The sequence below is a fragment of the Magallana gigas genome, chromosome 1 (assembly GCF_963853765.1).
Source record: "Magallana gigas chromosome 1, xbMagGiga1.1, whole genome shotgun sequence".
Classification (NCBI taxonomy): domain Eukaryota; kingdom Metazoa; phylum Mollusca; class Bivalvia; order Ostreida; family Ostreidae; genus Magallana; species Magallana gigas.
Window position 1 is genome coordinate 11,609,023 of NC_088853.1, and position 19,403 is coordinate 11,628,425.

General features: G+C 33.7%; 1 protein-coding gene across 1 annotated transcript; it reads left to right on the forward strand.

The window, feature by feature from the left end:
* The first annotated feature begins 2,850 nt into the window (after window positions 1-2,850).
* On the forward strand, window positions 2,851-19,403 carry LOC105317717 (uncharacterized). Its single transcript, XM_066083026.1, has 5 exons — window positions 2,851-3,309; window positions 10,816-10,906; window positions 13,705-13,872; window positions 17,602-17,684; window positions 19,072-19,403. The coding sequence occupies exons 1-5, from the start codon at window positions 2,953-2,955 to the stop codon at window positions 19,204-19,206; spliced, it is 834 nt and encodes a 277-aa protein (XP_065939098.1). The 5' UTR covers window positions 2,851-2,952; the 3' UTR covers window positions 19,207-19,403.

Below are 19,403 nucleotides of genomic sequence, written 5' to 3' on the forward strand. Positions count from 1 at the left end.
TCCATATTAGTTTGGTGTCTTGATCTTTCACAGTTTCTGAGATCTTGTGAGTACTTTGTGTTTTTATAAAATAAGGCTTTTTGAGATTAATTATGGTCTAAAAATAAGTATGAAAAACGTAAGTCACCATGCGACCCACTAGAAGATTTTATTTGCTGACAAGGTCGTTGTATCGACCATAGAACTTACGAAAAGATGACTTCAAACGAGACTGTTGATAATCCTGTTTTGTCTACTTGTGTGTCAGTAGCTTGTCTGTTCATACTAAGAGCATGCTCTTGCGTATCGAATCAACTGAGAGACCAAAACACCATATTCAGGTGATGAACGTATATTGCTACATAAGTAAGACATGTTGACTATAGAAAGATTGTCATCGCGTTTATCATAAAGTTTTGTTGTAAAATATGAAACAGGTGACGCAGACTCTGTTGTATAAAAGAATACAGTACACCATGGCAAACCTTGAGAGATTCTATCTATCTTATTATCCCCCCGCGCAACTTGTTGCGAAGGGGATAAAGCATCGCTACCGTGCGTGTGTGTGTTCGTATGTGTGTATGTATGTGTGTGTGTGCACTCCATTTCCATTTCTAGTAAATTAATAAAAAACCTTCCAATAGAATTTCCTCAACCTTTGCACAAATATACCTTATTGTAAAAGATTAAAACTAATGCAATGTCATATTAATTGGTCAAATTGTTATGCACAAACTAGATAAAATTACACCATTGTAAAGGAGGGGGGGGGAGCATACATTATGACAAAATTCGTTCAAAACTAAAAATATTTATCATAGATTGCACACTTCTGTAAAATAACAAAAAAAATACATGTGCCTTTCCAAACCATTAATACTATTACAAATTATTATTTCATTAAATCAATGTCATAATCAATTTTGTATACGGGTTATCAATCGAAATTTCTGAGTAAGAGTTATCAAACTTCCGCTTCACTTCTTTGAAACCAAAGTGAAAGTAAGCAGTTCAAATCAACAACTTGATATTTTTTGGATTTAGATCTAGTACAGTTAAAGAAAATGTAGTTTTTGCAGTAATGGAGGGTTATTAGAATGTGGTCTTCTCATTAACATAACTATATATTGCTGAATAATGCATCCCTACACACAATAACTCATGTCGCGAGGGGATGCTCCGCTTAGCGGTGCCCTTGTTTTACCACGTCCTGTGTTTAACCATAATATTCTTTGTAAACATTATAACAATGAGAAGCACAACATATTTACTATAAGACGTCAATAATTTTACGCATGAGAAAAAAAAACTCCCTGGAAGATTTACAAAAATATATATTTTTTTAAATTTATGAAAAATCGAACAGCCTTAAATGCTTCACATTTATAACTCTACACTTTTAACTGATTTATTGTGTTACTCTTTTGTTCTAAGGCAATCAACGGCCTAGAGCAACGTTATATTAAATTACGACGCCACTCGACGTAAGAATATAGAGTGTTACTTAAAAAAATACTACATAGGTGATATCTACAGCATATTGAGCTAAACATGTGACAAATGTATAAAAGTTCATCGTTTTATAACAAGCTAATTTTTTTAGAAAGATTGGTGATCTAGCGCTGTAGCCATCAAAAATCCCAGAAGCAGATTTTTAAAACATTGGTTCAAATTTCTGAATCGATTAATTAACAATAAGAAGGCACAATGGTGTGTTGAAACTGTGCTGGAGTGGGGTTTGAATTAAGAGTTTTGAATCTAAAAGCTTCTCATCGGCAATGGCATAGCTCATTGACTGTGCCTTAATCATTATGTATCTACTGTTATTTCAATTTCGAGGTGAACATTTTGAAGAACCATTGGTACTGTTTTGTAGCAATCGTAGCTTCGCGAGCGTTTCCTGCAAGCTTATCGGAAAACATATCTCCGAGGTTGTTTTCCGAGCTTGAAGGAATAAAAAATAAAACTAGTTATTTATTATGATTCTGAATTTCTAAATGCCTCTATATTTGTTTGAACTCGAAATGCAATCCAGTATGACTGTGCAAAATTGTTTCATTCCATCAATGAAAGATTCATGAGGAACCCGAACTCGTCCAACAAATAACTCAATCGAACAAAATATAAACGTTCATTGTTTATACAAATAAAGACAGCCCTTTATTTCTAGTTGAAAAAATATGAATTTATAATATACAGAAAGGAAGTGATTAACAAACCAATCAAAGAGCTTGATGCAGCTCGACTATAAACGTCCCCTACAATGAAGCCGAGTATGCATATTTCAGTGAAAAAAGACTAACTCAAGAGCGCTAGCAATAAGTCACTGATGATTTTGCCTTCATTGGCCGTAGTATTCGATACTCTCCTTTGAAATTAATGAAAATTGATAGACGAAGGGCTTTTATCTGGCATTACACTAATGAGTATTAAATGCTTTATATACTATAGCTAATAAAGACAATTTTTGATTGATCAAAGCCAGAAGACCCACCTGAAGACTAATTCTGAATTTCTAAACGCTACAATTGTTTAAACTCGAAACGCAATCAAAATGCAGTCCACAATGCCTGTGCAAAATTGTTTTTTTATCATCAATGTAAGATTCATGAGGAACCCTTGTTCGTCCGAACCAATCCATATTCGTCCAACAATAACTCAACCGAACAATATATAAACGTTCATTGTTTTTTTTGAATGACGACAGTCCTTTATTTCTAGTTGAAATAAAAGGTATTATTTAACATTTCACAGAAAGGAAGCGATTAACAACCAATCAAAATAACCCGATGCAGTTCGACTTTAAACGTTTCGATTTATCATCCATAGAAATACTTCGTACAACACATAATCTGAAGTTTGATAGAGAGGATAAATGATAATATCGTTCGTTACACATAAGTATTAAAATACCCATCCATTTTCCAACGGTATCTAGTAAAAAAAAAAAAAAAAAACAATTTTTTTAAAGAAATGGAATTACGGAATTTAACGGATATTCTTCGTATTTTAGTAGCGCATGTTTTTCTATCAAATGCATTGGAAAGTACCAAAGTATTTGGGGAGAAGTTACCAGAAGTACATGTTTGTCTATCAAATGCATTGGAAAGTACCAAAGAAGTTGGGAAGAAGTTACCAGTGATTCCTTTTATGGTACTAGACAATTTTGGAATGCAGATGTGCCTTAAGGAATGTGAAGCATTTTCTTTGTGTTCCTCTATAAACTTTCATCGTAAACTTTTTGTGTGTGAGTTGAATAGCCATAGGAAGGATGGAAATATTTCTTTGATCAACGATCAAGATTATGTTTACCTCGAAATATCGCATCCGGTATGTAGTTCCTATTTCATTACATTCAAAAACAATGTGATTAAAAAACATTTCATTATAGCACTGAATGATTTGTTTTTGACGTCGTCGTGTCAATAACTGCCTTCAGGTGAGCAGAGAAATTGAATAACGCGCTAACGCGTTATGATAATTTGTCTGCTCATCTGACGGCAGTTATTGACACGACGACGTCAAAAATAAATCATTTAATGCTTATATTTACATTCCCCTTCTGAAGAAATCAAATGTTTACTTAAACAAATCGATATAAAGTGCAGATCACGGAAGGAGTAAATTAGTAACAGCAAGAACAGCTGCTATGTAAAACCGGTGTAAACTGGTTATTACAGAGACCGTTGAGATGAGATCGACGAGCATGAAAATATAATCCATAAAAAGTAACTATTGAAATGTTGGTTTTAACAATTAAGTCAACTGTTTTGTCGAATAATTATAAAACATGGTGTTTTGGCAACATTTATGAAAAACAGTTTTTAACCGATAAGTTAACATAGAAATCACTGTTTGAGAAATACTTATGTAAATTACTTATAAATTCATACGCAGTGAATAGGTGTTGCATTTAGAGGCATTTAAACATCACGGAATTTAATGGAAAAACACAGTAGAATGTAAATATTCGAGATTAGACATTACTTTTTTTTTATTAAAGATAAATATATCTAACCTATTTTGTATTTACATGAATATGACGTCTAACGTCTATGCGATGGTATTTAGTTATGTTAAAAATAGATTTAAACTTCTTTGTAAATGCAACAAGAATGTTAAAAACACAAAAACAAAAACATAAAAAAAACAAATCAAACAAAAACGCTAAGGTGATTTATTTACTATATCTCAACACAATACATTTGTCTTTTCAGCGCTTTTTTTTTTGCGGAGAGGGGCCTTCGCTAAGTCAATGACATTCTCCAATAGCAGACATATGCGTAGATTCAGATGTGCATCAAACCTGTTTTAAGTTCATTTCCTTTAAATATCGTCATTTTGTGACATTATATTATAAAAACTAAATTGGTTGCCTGGTGTCATGACGCAACCAAGCAGAGCACGTGTGTAATCCTATTAACGAAAATATGTCTGTCTAGTAGAAAAAAATTCAACAGTTGCTGCCTTGAATTTTGCAACAAGCGTTATATATTCAATACCCATTTCTTCAACGCGGAACAAATAGTTAATGGAAATTCATGCGCATTGTATGTGTCCAGAATGCATGGTATTGTTTTTTTTTAAAACACGTTATTAATATGAAAACTAAACAAGATAGAAAAAATCTCTTGAAATTAAAAAAAGAAACAAAAGACCAACACCTAGCCTTTTGTGTAACTATTTTGTATAGTGGGAGTTTTTTTTGACGCTGTTTGGTTTTTTGTTTACTTTTGAAGTTGTGCTATTTATGGTAACATTGGCGATTTGACTGCCTACAACCAGTTCTCTGCTTTCAGCAGAGCCCGGCTAAAAAAAAAGATTAGCCATAATTTAACATTGGAAAAAAGGGGGGGGGGGTCATCGCTACAGGTTGTTACAATATTGTTCATTACGATAAAATATAAGTAATAATTGCTGTTGGATTATCGTCATTACCGAAGAATCATTAGGTAGTATTAAAATAAATATATATTCACATAGCTGAAAAGTTTCCTTGGGGGACTTAATCGCCGAAGTAGGATGTTATCCGATTTTCGATCAATTTGGTTATTTCATTCATCATTCATCACAAAACTCGCGTGTCTTACTAAATGTATATTAATACTACAGTCAACAATTGCTAGTCAAGTGGGTTAATTCGATAGATTTCTTCCAAAATATTCGATCCAAAGTATAACATATGTAGTTGTTAAAAAAAAAATTTCAAAAATTTCATTTGACCACCTCCCCATGGATCTGTGCCAATGGATGAGTTCATTCAAATCATCGGATCGAGATCTCTGCTGTTGCGTGAATGGTAAAGCAGGACTTCGCGCCAAATTGTCTCATTTATAGTTTTAGCGCGCCGATTAGTGGTTGAGTAGAAATTGGGATCACAGAAGAATACTCCAGAGCACACCATGTGTACACATCATAGGCACGTAGCATCGGGGTTGTGTAGTAGTAGTTTCTTTCCCCTTTTTTGCAGCAAGAACTTTTCTTAACTTTACATATATACTGAACAAAAAAGGGTATATATGTAAGTGTACGATTTTGTTTTACTTTTGTTCAAACAAAATGTTTGACAATAAATGCCCTATATAAAAGAGTTAAACTACATTCTATTGTGATGAAAAAAGACCTGATTATTTAACCGTAACGGCCTTTAACTGACCGTGAGTTCAATGGGTAGAAGCTCGTGCTACACACAGTTTGACCACGTGTATCCGCAAAATTCTTTGCAAAGAAAATCGTTGCTGTCTGTCAAAACAGAAAATCAAAAATATAGTTCAATAAATGCGATTTTTGAAATGCCCCGATTTTCTAAAGAAAACCGTGAACGCTGCGTTGGGATGCTCCAAGCATGCATGCCCAAAAACACTGTAGCAGCCACAGTTGGAACGTCTCAGAAGACGATCAGCCTTCTTTGGAAAAGTTTCCAGAACACTGAATATACCGATGACCGGCCCGCGGCGGAAAACCTGGAGTAACCAACAGTCAAATCCGGTTGCTTCATCTGAGAAACAGATTTTTAGCGGCGGCAGATTCAGCTGAAAATGCTTTAGGGAGGATGATTAGCTCTCAGACGGTACGAAACAGACTGAAGCGTTGTAGTTTGAAAGCCCGTAGACCGTACAAAGGAACAGAGACCTCCCGACGCAACTGGGCGCGGCAACATTTGTGCTTTCGGATGGAAGACTGGTCGTGAGTTCTCTTTAGTGACGAGTCTCGTATTAGTTTGAAGTTTGCCGATGGAAGAGCCCGTGTCTGGAGGAGACGTGGGGAGCGTTTTGCTGGTTGCTGTGTGACAGAAGTAGACAGATTTGGTGGTGGCAGTGTACTGGTTTGAGGAGGAATTAGTGGTGAACATGAAAAAGACCTGTTGTAGTGAAAGGTACCTTAACATCCCAAAGATATGGAATTCGCCCACCTGTTGTACTGCCATATCAACAATATCCCTTGTCTAACATTCCAACAGAACAAAGCAACAGCTCACACGGCTCAAGCAACAAGAGAATTCCTAAACCAGAAGAACGTTGACATGCTAGACTGACCCTCCAAATCTCCGGATCTCTCCCCAATCGAAACGATTGGGACGATTTAGGTAGGAGAGTAAGGATGCGCAGAGTCCAGCCTCAGAATCTCTTGCAACTGGCAACAGCACTAGAGGAGGAATGGAATTATATGCCGGGGCATGTAATTCAACGATATGTATCCTCGATGCGTAGAAGGCGTGTCGCGGTATTGAATGCAGGTGGTGGCCACACACGGTACTGTCTTGTGAAATTCCATTCTGACCCCAGGGTAGATCAGAAGAGTGTTCTAAGCCCGTGTGTTTCTAAAAGTGACTTTTTACAAAAGAATATTGTCAAACATTGGTACCGCCTTGGTATCATAACAAAACACCTTTCTGATCCTTTGATTTTAAATAAATTGACAACTAATTATTTATGCTATACCTTTCTTTTTTTGTTCAGTATATAATAAATGGAAATATCATGAATTTGCCCCCCCCCCCCTACTTTTGTTGGAGAATGTAATAAATGAAACTGAAAAAAGTAATCTAATTAAATTGAAGTTACAATTTTTTTTAATGATTTTAAGAATTCCTCATTTTATTTATTGCTTGCCAAGATGTTTTTAATGAAGCTGCCCCACACACACTTTAAAAAAAAACAATACGTGCTTGAATATCCTTTCTTATTTCCTATGATTAAAAATTTAATGAAATAATTTAATTTCAAGTGATATACATGTACATGCACTAGAGTTTATGATAAGTAGCAAAAAATTAAAATTCATCTCTTATAAGATAGCCTAATTCAAACATGCATGCTTCCATTGAAATCTAGATGTTAAAGAAAATCTATATTTAGTTTATTTAAAAAAAACCCTGATATTCCTAACACTGTTAGGCAAAAATGTGATTCTAACACGCGAACCAATAGATTCCAATAAGAAATGTCCTCTTTTGAAGAAGTTTGTTCTGTTGCTTTTGGGAAGCCAATTTTGGTAACTTAAGTCTGAAAATTCTGCTTCATATATTAATCCGAGTATTTATAATTAAGGTCTTCCGTTTCCAACGGAAGACCTTATAGTGATTGTAATGTTTCTTATTATTATTAGGGTCTTCCGTCTTCAGCGGAAGACCCTTCTATTATTCTTCGGTTTCTTTTTCACTTTTCTTATTATTCTTTTTTTTTCTTACCGATTTTGTGCAGACGATTTCTCGGAGATGGCTTACTCGATTTCGCTCAAATTTTCAATATTAACGTGTTTTTATCTAAAGCTGATACATATTTGTTAATTTTTGAAAATACACTTCCGGTCAGAAGTTATCGTCCGTTTACGATTTTAAAAAGTCAATTTTGTCTGTCAGGATTCTCAAAAACGAGTAAAGATAAAAGACTGAAATTTTCAGAGATGATAGATCTACCGTTTTTCTGGTGCACCTCGGTCAAATGAATGTCCGCCGTCACTTCCGGTCGTCACCGGAAGGAAATTTGAAAAATTGAATTTTTCGACTCTTTTATTTTTTAATAATATGTTTTACGGTGCGACCGTTGGGGCGAAAGCAGCAGGTGATCAAAATGAATTATGATAAATCAATAAAAATTAAAGTAGTGACGTAAAGTAAATAAATTTGAATGCAAAATAAAATAAATATACCTATTTTTCAAGTACATTTTCATTATTCATGATTCATAAGATTTTTTATTTATTTATATACCAATCTGATTAAAATCAGATCTTTGTAACGCTCCGAAATTCTGATAGTCGCTAACCAAAGTGTAGCGACATCAGAATTTGTCGGAACGGATCAGAGATCTGATTTTAATCAGATTGTTTATATACTGGTCGCACGCCAATATAGAATTTATCTCAAATAAAATGTTGTTGAATAATAAAGATTTTAACATAATGTACATTGCAGTTTATTTCCTCTTTTCTTGCACCAGAATTTTTGTTAAACTTACAAATAAAAATTGACTCATCACAAATTCCCCCCTCCCCCGTTTAAAAAAAAATCAAATTTACCTATAAAAAAATTTGTTGATCACATAAGGAAAATGGATCCCCCGGGAGCATGTATTATCGTAAATAGTAGTGAATATAAAGACACTTTTGAGCAGCTAAAGAGCTAAAGGCATACCACGCACTCCCCATTCCCCACCCCGATTAGAATTTTCCTGATTTTGAGAATTTTTTTTTTCTTTTTGCTTATGAAGATTTTTTGAATGATGTTGCCACGCCCAATTTAAAAAACGTTCCTGGAAATTACCGTAAATATAGTGAATAAAATAATTGTGAGCTTTTATCCAAATGAGAGCAAGTTACAGCTCTTTCCTATCTCTGAAGAAATGTCCCGATTCGATAGCTCTGCAAGATTTTGAGAAGATTTTGGTATTTATATTTCAGCAGATTTACAATAACAACTTAGAGTAGTTTCCCCTTATTGTGACGTCAAAGTTCACGTCAGAAAAAACTACGCGAAAAATACTGTTTGGTTTACTTAAAAAGCATGATGTTCTGGAAATTACACAATTTATCTGTTTCTCAAAAGTTTTACTTTGATTCTCGCGAGATGGTATCAAGTCTAGTGAGATCCGCCGACATTGAGGAATTGCATTGTGGGTCGAAATTTACTGACTCCGAAAAACTCTGTCGGATCAATGTGTAAAAAATCCATTGTGACGTCACTCAAAAGGACGATAACTCCGGAAATTGGCGTTGTTTCAATGCATGTACGTAGTCTTTTATCTTGTTCTCGTGAGAGTGTGAAATGGGAAACCATAATTACAGGGAACTACTGGGACGATTAAAACAAGGCATTACTGGTCCGATTTACTGACGCCAAAAAAATCCGTTCAATGAATGTGCAAATAGTCCGAATTTTCTATTCACACACGCCTTGCCGGTAGAGCTCGGTATTATTTTTTGAAATTTTTACACCTTATAGTGACTTTCTTACTGATTCAGAATATGTTATTTGTTTTAAAATCGATCAAGGCATTCTCGAGAAATTAAGCGTCAAAGTTCTGAAGCGAGAGTCCGAGTAGCTCAGTCGATAGAGTCGTGGACATAGCCCAGGCGACCCGGATTCAAGCCCCGATTGCCGCAAATTTTTTCTCTCTATTTTTCGCTTAGATCTACGATTTTATCTTTGAATTGCTAAGTTTAATCTAATCTATTCAAAAATCAGACGGAAGACCCACTCGTTGCTCGCAACGAGATCGAATCTAGTTATTATTTTTTTTTTTTCCTTTTTTGTCCACAAGATTTCTCAGAGATGGCTGAATAGATTTTTATGAAATTTTCTGGAATGAAAGAGAATGACAATATCTCGAGGCGTTTTTTTCATTTTGTCAAAAATCATTTCCGGTCGTCCGTTTCCTGTCCCGAGACAAAAAACCTTATTTCGACGAGTTCTCAGAAACGGTCATGACTTGAACAATCAAACTTTGACGGATAATATACCTATTTATGTACATGTGTTTACACTATTTTGTTTTGTTCGGTGTAACTTCCAGTCGTCATCGGAAGCACATCAAACATTTTTTTTTCTTAATTTATATATAAGATATGGAATGAATATATCAGTATACAATCTTAGTTATTACATATACATGTATATAATGTTAAATTAGCAAATAAATTTTACTTCCGTTGAGATATCTCAAATATCTCTTAATAATGTAGCTTTTCGTTTTCCAAATGTGATGCCCGCGAGATTTTTGTCACTGTAAGTGATTGAGACACGAAGCTTCCATGAATGATAGACATTTAATTGAAATGTGTTTTACGGGTTTTATTTTGTCAACTGTCACTTCCGGTTCCCACCGTAAGGGTTCAAACAAATAATATTTTTAACAAGTTTAACTAATCTTATGGTGTGTTTTATCTAGCCTCATAAACAGTGATGCACGCTAAGCAAATGTACGAGAAATACGAGCCTTTTTTTAACAACTTCCGTTCGTCCGTTTCCGGTCCCGAGACAGAAAACATTGTTTCAAAGAGATCACAAATTTGCAGAGATGCGAACAACCAAACTTTGACGAAAGATTGACTTATGATAGTAAAAATGGTTAACATGTTTTGTTTAGTTCGTCGCTACTTCCGGTCGTCACAGAAAGTACTTCAAAAATTGATTTCTTTTTTATTCCGGTTGTTTTACATAGAAGTAACGTCTGGATATATCATTCACAATAATTATCACATCCAATATTTTTTCTATGTGAGAGAAGCAACGTCTTACAGTTAAATTGATACATGTATATCAAAACGGAAGACCTTTTTGTTGCTTTTGCAACAAGAGTCTAGTTTTTAAACTATCTTTTCTTTTTTAAATCTTAGAACAACAGAACATGTGGAACTAATGTGACCTGTAATCTACAATCCAAGTGTATCCGCACAACGTTCGATCAGTTTGTGTGTATGCCTGTCAGTAAGTTTCGTATTTTGCAGATCTTTTTCAGCATATATAATGCAAAATATATTGTTTAAATTTTAAATTGCTATAAATGGAATGGAACACATCTAGATTTTGTTTGCAAATTTTGATAAGACTGTCAGCTTTATGGATGCTGATTAGAGTAATCAAAGTACTGAAGTACTGACGTGAATTGATTTTTTCGAATATTATTTATGATAAAATGAACAATATGTTATTTTGCATGGCAAGTTGTTCACTATATGTATTTGAATTACGCACATTTTTTAAAATATGAATTATCACACAGGAATTGCGTGAAAACCCAATATGGATCATGTTGTGTTATAACCAACGTTCAATGTAATGTTCAACCAAACTCTCAGCTGTCTCCGTTAACAGAGACTCTCCGGTTGTCGGAGATTTTTGGAGACAGCCCAGCGTCTGGCTGTACGAGACAATATTGAACTCTAGCGTAGGAATACATAAAATGTACAATTTCAAAAAAATATCTAAATTATCCGCAACATTTAAAATCTGACTTTTTGGAAGGAATCTATAAATAAGTTGCCTTGAAAAACAATGCTTAATAACTCATTACATCGAATTTATCGATTAGAACTATATGTTGTCATCGGTGTATTGATTTGTGCTCATGTCCAAACACTGTTTCACGTTTGGTTTGTCCGAGTAACTGCATAGGAGAGTTGATTAAATCAACTCCCAATAATATATTTTAAATCGTATTCATTATCTTTCTTTTTTTACATTTCACATTTTAAAGTCCGATATAAGCTTTAATCAAAATACTGACGGGAGTTGATTTTATCGATTATTATTTATTTTAAAATCAGATATATTATATTTTGCTTGGCAAGTACCGTAGTTTATAATCTATATTTTAATTACGCACATTTTTATAATATGGATTCTCGGACTTTTCCGACAAGAATTTCAAGAAAACCTCTTGTGAATCATGTGGTGTTATATTAAAATATAGTATTGATTTCATCAAACTCTGTATCAGTATTCGAAATATTTCAAAAACTGTATAGATCCAAACAAAAATGAACTCTAGTCTCGCTCAACCAGATGCTCGGCTGTCTCCGTTAATCTCCGACAAGTAAGAGATACTAGGTCAAGTGATAGCTTGATGATGCGACCTCTGAATATAGACTGACTCTCTGCTTGACGGAGACGTACGGAGACAACCGATGGTTGAACGAGAATACATTGAACTCTGTTGTAGGAATAGATACGACTGCAAAAAACTTCTAAATTTTTCGTACTATTTAAAATCTGTCTATTTCTTAGGTATTTATAAGTTTTCTTTCTAAAAAAAAATGGTTCAGCGTACATTACATCGACTTTATCGATTATTTTCAAGAACTAACTCTTGTCAGCGGTGATGATTTGTGTTTAGGTCCAAACACTGTTTCAGTTTCCGTTTGCCAGAGTACATATAACTGCATAGGAGAGTTGATTAAAATCAACTCTCTAAAAATTGAGATTGTTTTTGTATTCATTCAGAGGTAAATTAAAAATAAATATGCGTTATTTTGCCTGGATTTTTGCGATAACAAGGTATATAAGAGCTAATTATTAGCGAACGTATAGTAAATATTTCTAATAATAAATCTTAAAAGGAGTCAAGGACATGTAATCATTGTTCGAATCAAATGTTTTTATTAACACAAGAGGCAAATGGACCTTACTGTTAACCCGAATAATATAGACCACAACTGGACTTGTCAGGGATTCTCATGAATGCATTTTAAGCTTCATTTTGTAGTCTTACCTTAATCTGACACTTCACTCTCTGTTCTTCCCGCTTTTATTATTTGATATTTGCAAACTTAAATTTAAAAAAATGGTGTGTAGTTGAATCCAAGAGTGACATTAGTGGCCTAAAAATAAAGATTATTATGAAATTATCCCCTCCCCCCAAACCAAAAACAAAAAAAACCAAATATATAAATAAAAGCTTTAACTTTTCATGGACAGTGTATATCCTTGAGGTTTAGGGTCAAGGAGTTTCAAAATTTTGATAGACATTTTCATGGACACCATGACTTTGCATATTTTTCCTCAATGGTGTTGAAGACGAGAAGTGTTTACGACATTTTTGGGTAATTTTGTCCCATTCACATTTCGCAAATAAGATTCCTCTTATCAAAGAGATAACGAGACTAAAAATGGTAAAAATTGGCTTTTAAGTTTTCAAAAATAAGACTTCAATAATGCAAAAGGTCACCGGTCGTCGCATGGGGACAGAGGGGCATATGTACCAGAAAGACGCAGGGAACCTAATAAAATTTGCTATTAATTGATATTTTTTTTGGTATTGATCACACATGAATTGTATATTGGTGTGCAATACCCTTAAAGACTTATCTTTCAAACTTATATTTTCTATAATTGTGCGTATTTTATCAAATAAATAATCCTTTATGATTTATGAAGACAAACCTATATAAATTGCGTAGGATTATGACTATTTTTATTGCAACCTGCTTTTCAATACTTTTTGTTACTTATAATGAAATGCAAAAGATAAAAAAAAGAAGAATCGACGTTAGTTGACATGTCTTTTTATAAAAAAGAAATACTAGCGATAAACGCCACTAATGCAGACGCTGCACTTTTAGCAAAATAGATCACATAAAATGGGCCTGAAAAATATTCACTTAATGAATTGTTGAAGTACGTTTCATATCGATTTATTTCGGACGACATTATTGATCCTATCAACCAAAGTGAAATGCCATTGCATATATGCATGTGAGTATTCTAAGCTGTTGCACTTGTTGTAGTCTGTAGTGACCCTCCAGAAATACCAAATGGTTACATCGCTCAACAGACGTTCTCCCCACCATCAGTAACATACGGCTGTGACTTTGGATACATTGGAGAAGGAAACAACTCCACCAGTTGTGTGCTGGGCAATAATTGGAACACCAAAGGCTATAACTGTGCACCAAGTAATTTTTTAAACAATCTTTTAAAAAAAAAAGATTTTTTCAGTTGGCTCAGAACAATGTTTTGGCCCATCAACTAAATGTGATACACTATTCTAGAAAACATTAATAAATTAAACGCAGTTTTTTTATGTCATACTTTAAGAAGAAAAACGTCCATATGTATATTTAAAGGATGAATAATTTGACATATGCGTTCCCGTTTTAGTTTTCCTTCTTTCGCCAGTATTGTCACCCTTCGAGTATTCAGACTAGAGAAGAATTCAAAACAATTTTTTATAAATGTGTTTATTAGAATATCGCTACCATTGTGACTTTCTTGAAACAAGGCAAAAAAAGAAAAATAGGGCAAATTAGCCCTTTACGGTCATATCTATACTACTATATCAAAATAATACTCGAATTTTGGGGCTTTAATACCGAGAAATCAGAAGAGTACTGTCTTTTGTTTTATATATTTTAAACATCATTTGTACTTGAAGATTATTTGTTTTTATTTTTTCTCAATCAAGCTTCGCTAATTATTAATCAACGAAAATTCTTTTTAAAAATCCGAAAATCATTTTTTTTAAAATTTTACAGCTTGCGCATGTGCATTACATGCACACTAAATCTCGGTTGGCTATTTAGTTTATGTTTCCACAATATCAAATTTGCATGCATGGATAAACTCGGAAACGATATTATAAATACGTCTTAACTTTCATGGAAAATTGTCATATACTGTGGAATCATTAGAATTCGTGGTGGCTCAATTTTCGTGGATTTCGTGGGTACCTCTCATCCATGAATTAACATCCTCCACGAATAATATATTAGGGCTATAAAGTCATATTTCGTTTTGTAGGTAAAAGAAAATACACGAAATTACGTCCCCACGAACCTCTAAAATTTCAGCAATCCACGAAAATTGGCCCCCACGAAAATTAATGATTCCACAGTATTCTGTTCATCAAAGGATATACGGAAGATAACTCTAACTCAGCTCATTTAATATGAAAATCCCGAGAGTTCCGATTATTAACAATGTGTGTAAATTCGAAGCAAGTAAAAACGTTGGTGAAAAAATTTATTAATATGAATTAAATTTATAGATGAAAGGTATTTATATCCTAACAATGGTTTTGCTTTAAATGATTTAACTGTTATTTTCAATGCAGAATCTTTAATCTTCTCCAAATTCGTTTCGGAGCGATTCTGCAATATATTGCTACAATACGGGTATATGGGCGGCATTTTAATTGTAGTGAAGGCTGTCACGAGACACAGTAAGATTATCCTAACTAAGCAGAGTGTAGTGAAATTAATAGCATTATTGTAGGCTTAAAGCTTGGTTATGTAATTGTCATCAATACGGGGTATCGATGTTTCTATTTCTTTAATTTATGTCCGATATCATTTGCAATGTCATCCCGTGCACGCACGGGTCAACGTCTAGTTAATAAATGAATAACCCATGATTAATATGACCGAAGACCTGGTTCTTGATGCAAAGAGGATTTGTTTATTTTTATAGACTGAAAAAATATATAAATAACTAGATACGACCTCGTTACGAGTAACGAGTAGGTCTTCCGTCCGATTTTTTTTTTTTTTAGATAAAATGATACCATGAGATATCGATACAATTTCAAAATTACCCCCCCCCCAAAAAAAAAATATTTGAAGATAAAGAATAAAAACCCTAATTACGTCAGACATGGGCCTGACGATGACTCTTTCAAACCGATAATGTAGAGATCAACAACTTTGATTTTATAATGCATAACAAAATATTTATCGTTTTCAAGTTATTCGTAATAGAATTTACGAGTCTCTTGGTCCCTAAGTAAAGGGGCCAGCCCCTTTTTTTGATTTTATTGGATAGAACTTTTGATTCTCTACTACTTTTGTTCTATATGTCTTGTCAAAATATCAACTGATAAAAAGATACTGATCAAAACATATGGAAATTTTGATTCAAAATCTGAACCCCATTTTTGTGCCTAAGCGAGCTCCAAGGAATAGCGCCACTGGTGCAAAACAACTAAATAGTGCACAACTTCAAACCATGCTCTACCTATCCTGAAAATTTCAAAGTCATATCTCTTATAGTTTCTGAGATCAACTCTGCACAAAATTGGTCGTAAAAAATTACAAAATCGACCGTAAATCCGGACCGGAAGTGACGACGACAAAAAATTCAAAAACATATAAAATTCAGATAATTTCCCATCATCTGTGTAAAAATTGTTCAGATCGGTTGAGTAGTTTTCGAGAAATCGCGTGCACAAAATTTGGAAAAAAAAAATAATAATAAACAGTACGAAAACAATAAGGTCTTCCGTTGGAAACGGAAGACCTTAACTAGATTCGATCTCGTTGCGAGCAACGAGTGGGTCTTCCGTCCAATTTTTAAATAGATAAGATTAAACTTATCAATTCAAAGATAAAATCGTAGATCTAAGCGAAAAAAAGAGAAAAAATTTTTGCGGCACTCGAGGCTTGAACCCGGATCGGCTGGGCCATGTCCACGACTATATCGACTGAGCTACTCGGACTCTCGCTTCAGGACTTTGACGCTTAATTTCTCGAGAACGCCTTGATCGATTTTAAAACAAATTACATATTCTGAATCAGTAAAAGGGTCCCTATCATCTAACTGGAAAAAATATATAAAAACCAAAAGTTGAAAATTTTCATTTTTTAAATTTGCTTCCGGTGACGAGCGGAAGTGACGGCCAACATTCTCTTGACCGAGGTGCACGAGGATATTGCTAGATCTTTCATCTCTGAAAATTTCAGTTCTCTATCTTTACTCGTTTTTGAGAAACATCGCCGACAAAATTGGCTTTTAAAAATCGTAAAACGACGATAACTTCCGACCGGAAGTGATATTTTAAAATCTGTTCCGGCGGTATAAAATTCATATGACTAGGCATCAGCCCTGAAAAATTGAAAAAAATCGAACCAGTCATCTTCGAGAAATCGCCTGCACAAAATTTGTAAGACAAAAAAAGAATAATAATAATAAGAAAAGTGAAAAAGAAACATTACAATAATAGAAGGGTCTTCCGCTGAAGACGGAAGACCCTAATTATCGCTCTTCAACCTCTAAGAGTAGACACTGTAAGAAAACACATTTGCTAAAAAATGGATGAGTTTCGAAACAGATATCACTATCACAATATTCTTTAACTGATTCTGTAACTAAATGAAAGGTGATTCTTGTTAATGATATGGTTAAATGTGTGGCTACAAAGATATGATTTGTGAGAATTTAATTGTGCATCGTTCATGGTCTAACAATACTGAATTCTAGATATTAAAATGTATATTACGTACCACTTGACATTGAAAAATTATTAATTTGGCGAGGTTTTATAGTTTGCTCTGACAAAATATTAGGACTATCCAACCATGTTGATTTTATCTAAGCAAAGTTGATGGCAATTGTTTTTAAATAGCTTCTTTGCTACACCAAATCAAGCAGATATACATGTAAATACAAATTTTTGATAAAATTGATCTATGCGTTCCACAATTTATTTGAAAAACAAGATATAGATAATTGGTATGAATATTCAAGCTAACTTACAATAAAAAGCTTAATAACTTCTTTTTTTCTGTTGTACAGGTGTGTGCCTAATTTCTTTTTTAATTTAAACTTATGAAGTTCAAAATGATTTTAGGATAGCAGACTTCATCAGTTTTTGATATGATCTTAATTTTTAATAACTTTGTTTAATTCAGTTTGCATGTTCGGAGGAGTTCACAGCTATGGAGGAAAAAAGTATTGTGTTGTTCAATGGCAACGCACTTGGATGAATGCAAAGGTTTGCTGTGTATTTTTTTTGGACAAATATTAATGCGTTGTACTTCTCTTTCCCACTTTAAATGACCTGTCTTTTTGCTTACAAATGCAGGTGAATTAGTGGAACGCAGGGAAGTGATATGTTGTTTATTTGCTGTAGGGTTTTGAATGTACGGACAACGCTGAATGTTAATAAGTTTGAGCAGTTGTTTTTTTTAATTAACGAATTTATACAACCAGTTAATATATACATTTTATATGATCATCCAAGATTTCATAAATGAGAACTACACAATAGTAATCATCTTTATCATGAGCACTTTACACAAAAGTTTTTGGGGGAAAAAGAAATCACTGGGTCGCATGCTGACTGACGTTTTTCATACTTATTGTTAGACCATTTTTAATCACCTAATTGTGTTCGGATTTTTCCGTTTGTCTCCGATTACGACAAAGAGCACACGGCGGATGTGACCGTTCAGCAGAGAATGCTTACTCCTCCATGGCGCCCAATCCTAGCTCTACTTTTCTTTTTAGAGGCCAGTGTTTGCTCTGCTCCTGTTTTGTATTTTTCCTTTGGACTTTTGATTTTAAACACTGTTCGTTATCATCACGATTTAACCAGATACGTTATAATTTGAAACTTGTACCTTAAAATAATATTCATTTGGAAATCACACCAGTCTAGACCTAATACGAAATCCAAAAATAAAGTTCTTTCTTTAAACTTGTATAACATTTTACAACAGTTTTAAAAAAATTCAATAAAACAGTAATACCATATGAACGTAATCTTTCAATAAAAGTAATAGCGTCTTTCCATTTGTACATCTGGAAATAATGACCTTCAAACAACCGTTTTACTTTATATGATGGGAAATGTATTGATAAGCTTAACAGCTTTACTATTTTGGAAAATTTTAACATTACTACGTTTCTAAATGGCACATGCTATCGATTCAACGCTGATACCGATTTTATTATTCATTTTAATCAAGAAGAAAGTAGGTTAAGGCACTTTACACCCCCTCACACCCTTTTTATCGCAGCAAACAGTTTCCTTAAATTATCAGGTAAAAGAACGAATTATCAGGGAATTACCCCTCCACTATTTTTTGGACCATACAAAGAATTTGAAGTGAAACTAAGGAAATTAACAGAGAATTCTAAGATATAGGTACCATCAACCTCCCCCCCCCCCTTTCCTGGATTAGGAATTTCATGACTTTGGGAAGTTGCGATTTCACTTTCATAATGATGCTCCGTGCCTGTGTTATCTCATTTCCTATCAGTCGCTAAAATGTTATCATAATTTCTTTATTATGTTTGACTTATGCTATTTATTTAATGCCATTTTATTTGTTTGTTTGTTTGGGTTTTTTTTTTTTTTTTGGTTTTCGGTTTTTAAGGACTATTGTTATCAAATCAACGCACAACTGATGGAAATAGAAAGTGCTGAGGAGCAAAACTGGATAGCTTCCAAAGGTAATCTCTGCATCTTTCATTTATTTCTTCTATTCAACGACGGCTTAGTTTATTTGTAAAAAGAGAATATAGAATGTTTTGAAATCGTCAGGGCTTACTTAAGTATAACTTCACAAGTAAATAAAAGAAACACTTTTACTTTATATTGCTACTAGATGATACCCCGCACAAGCGCGGGAATTAACACTTTAGAAATTATTTTAATATAATGCTTTATATTTTGAACCTTATATTTTACATTTTTGTATATACGTTG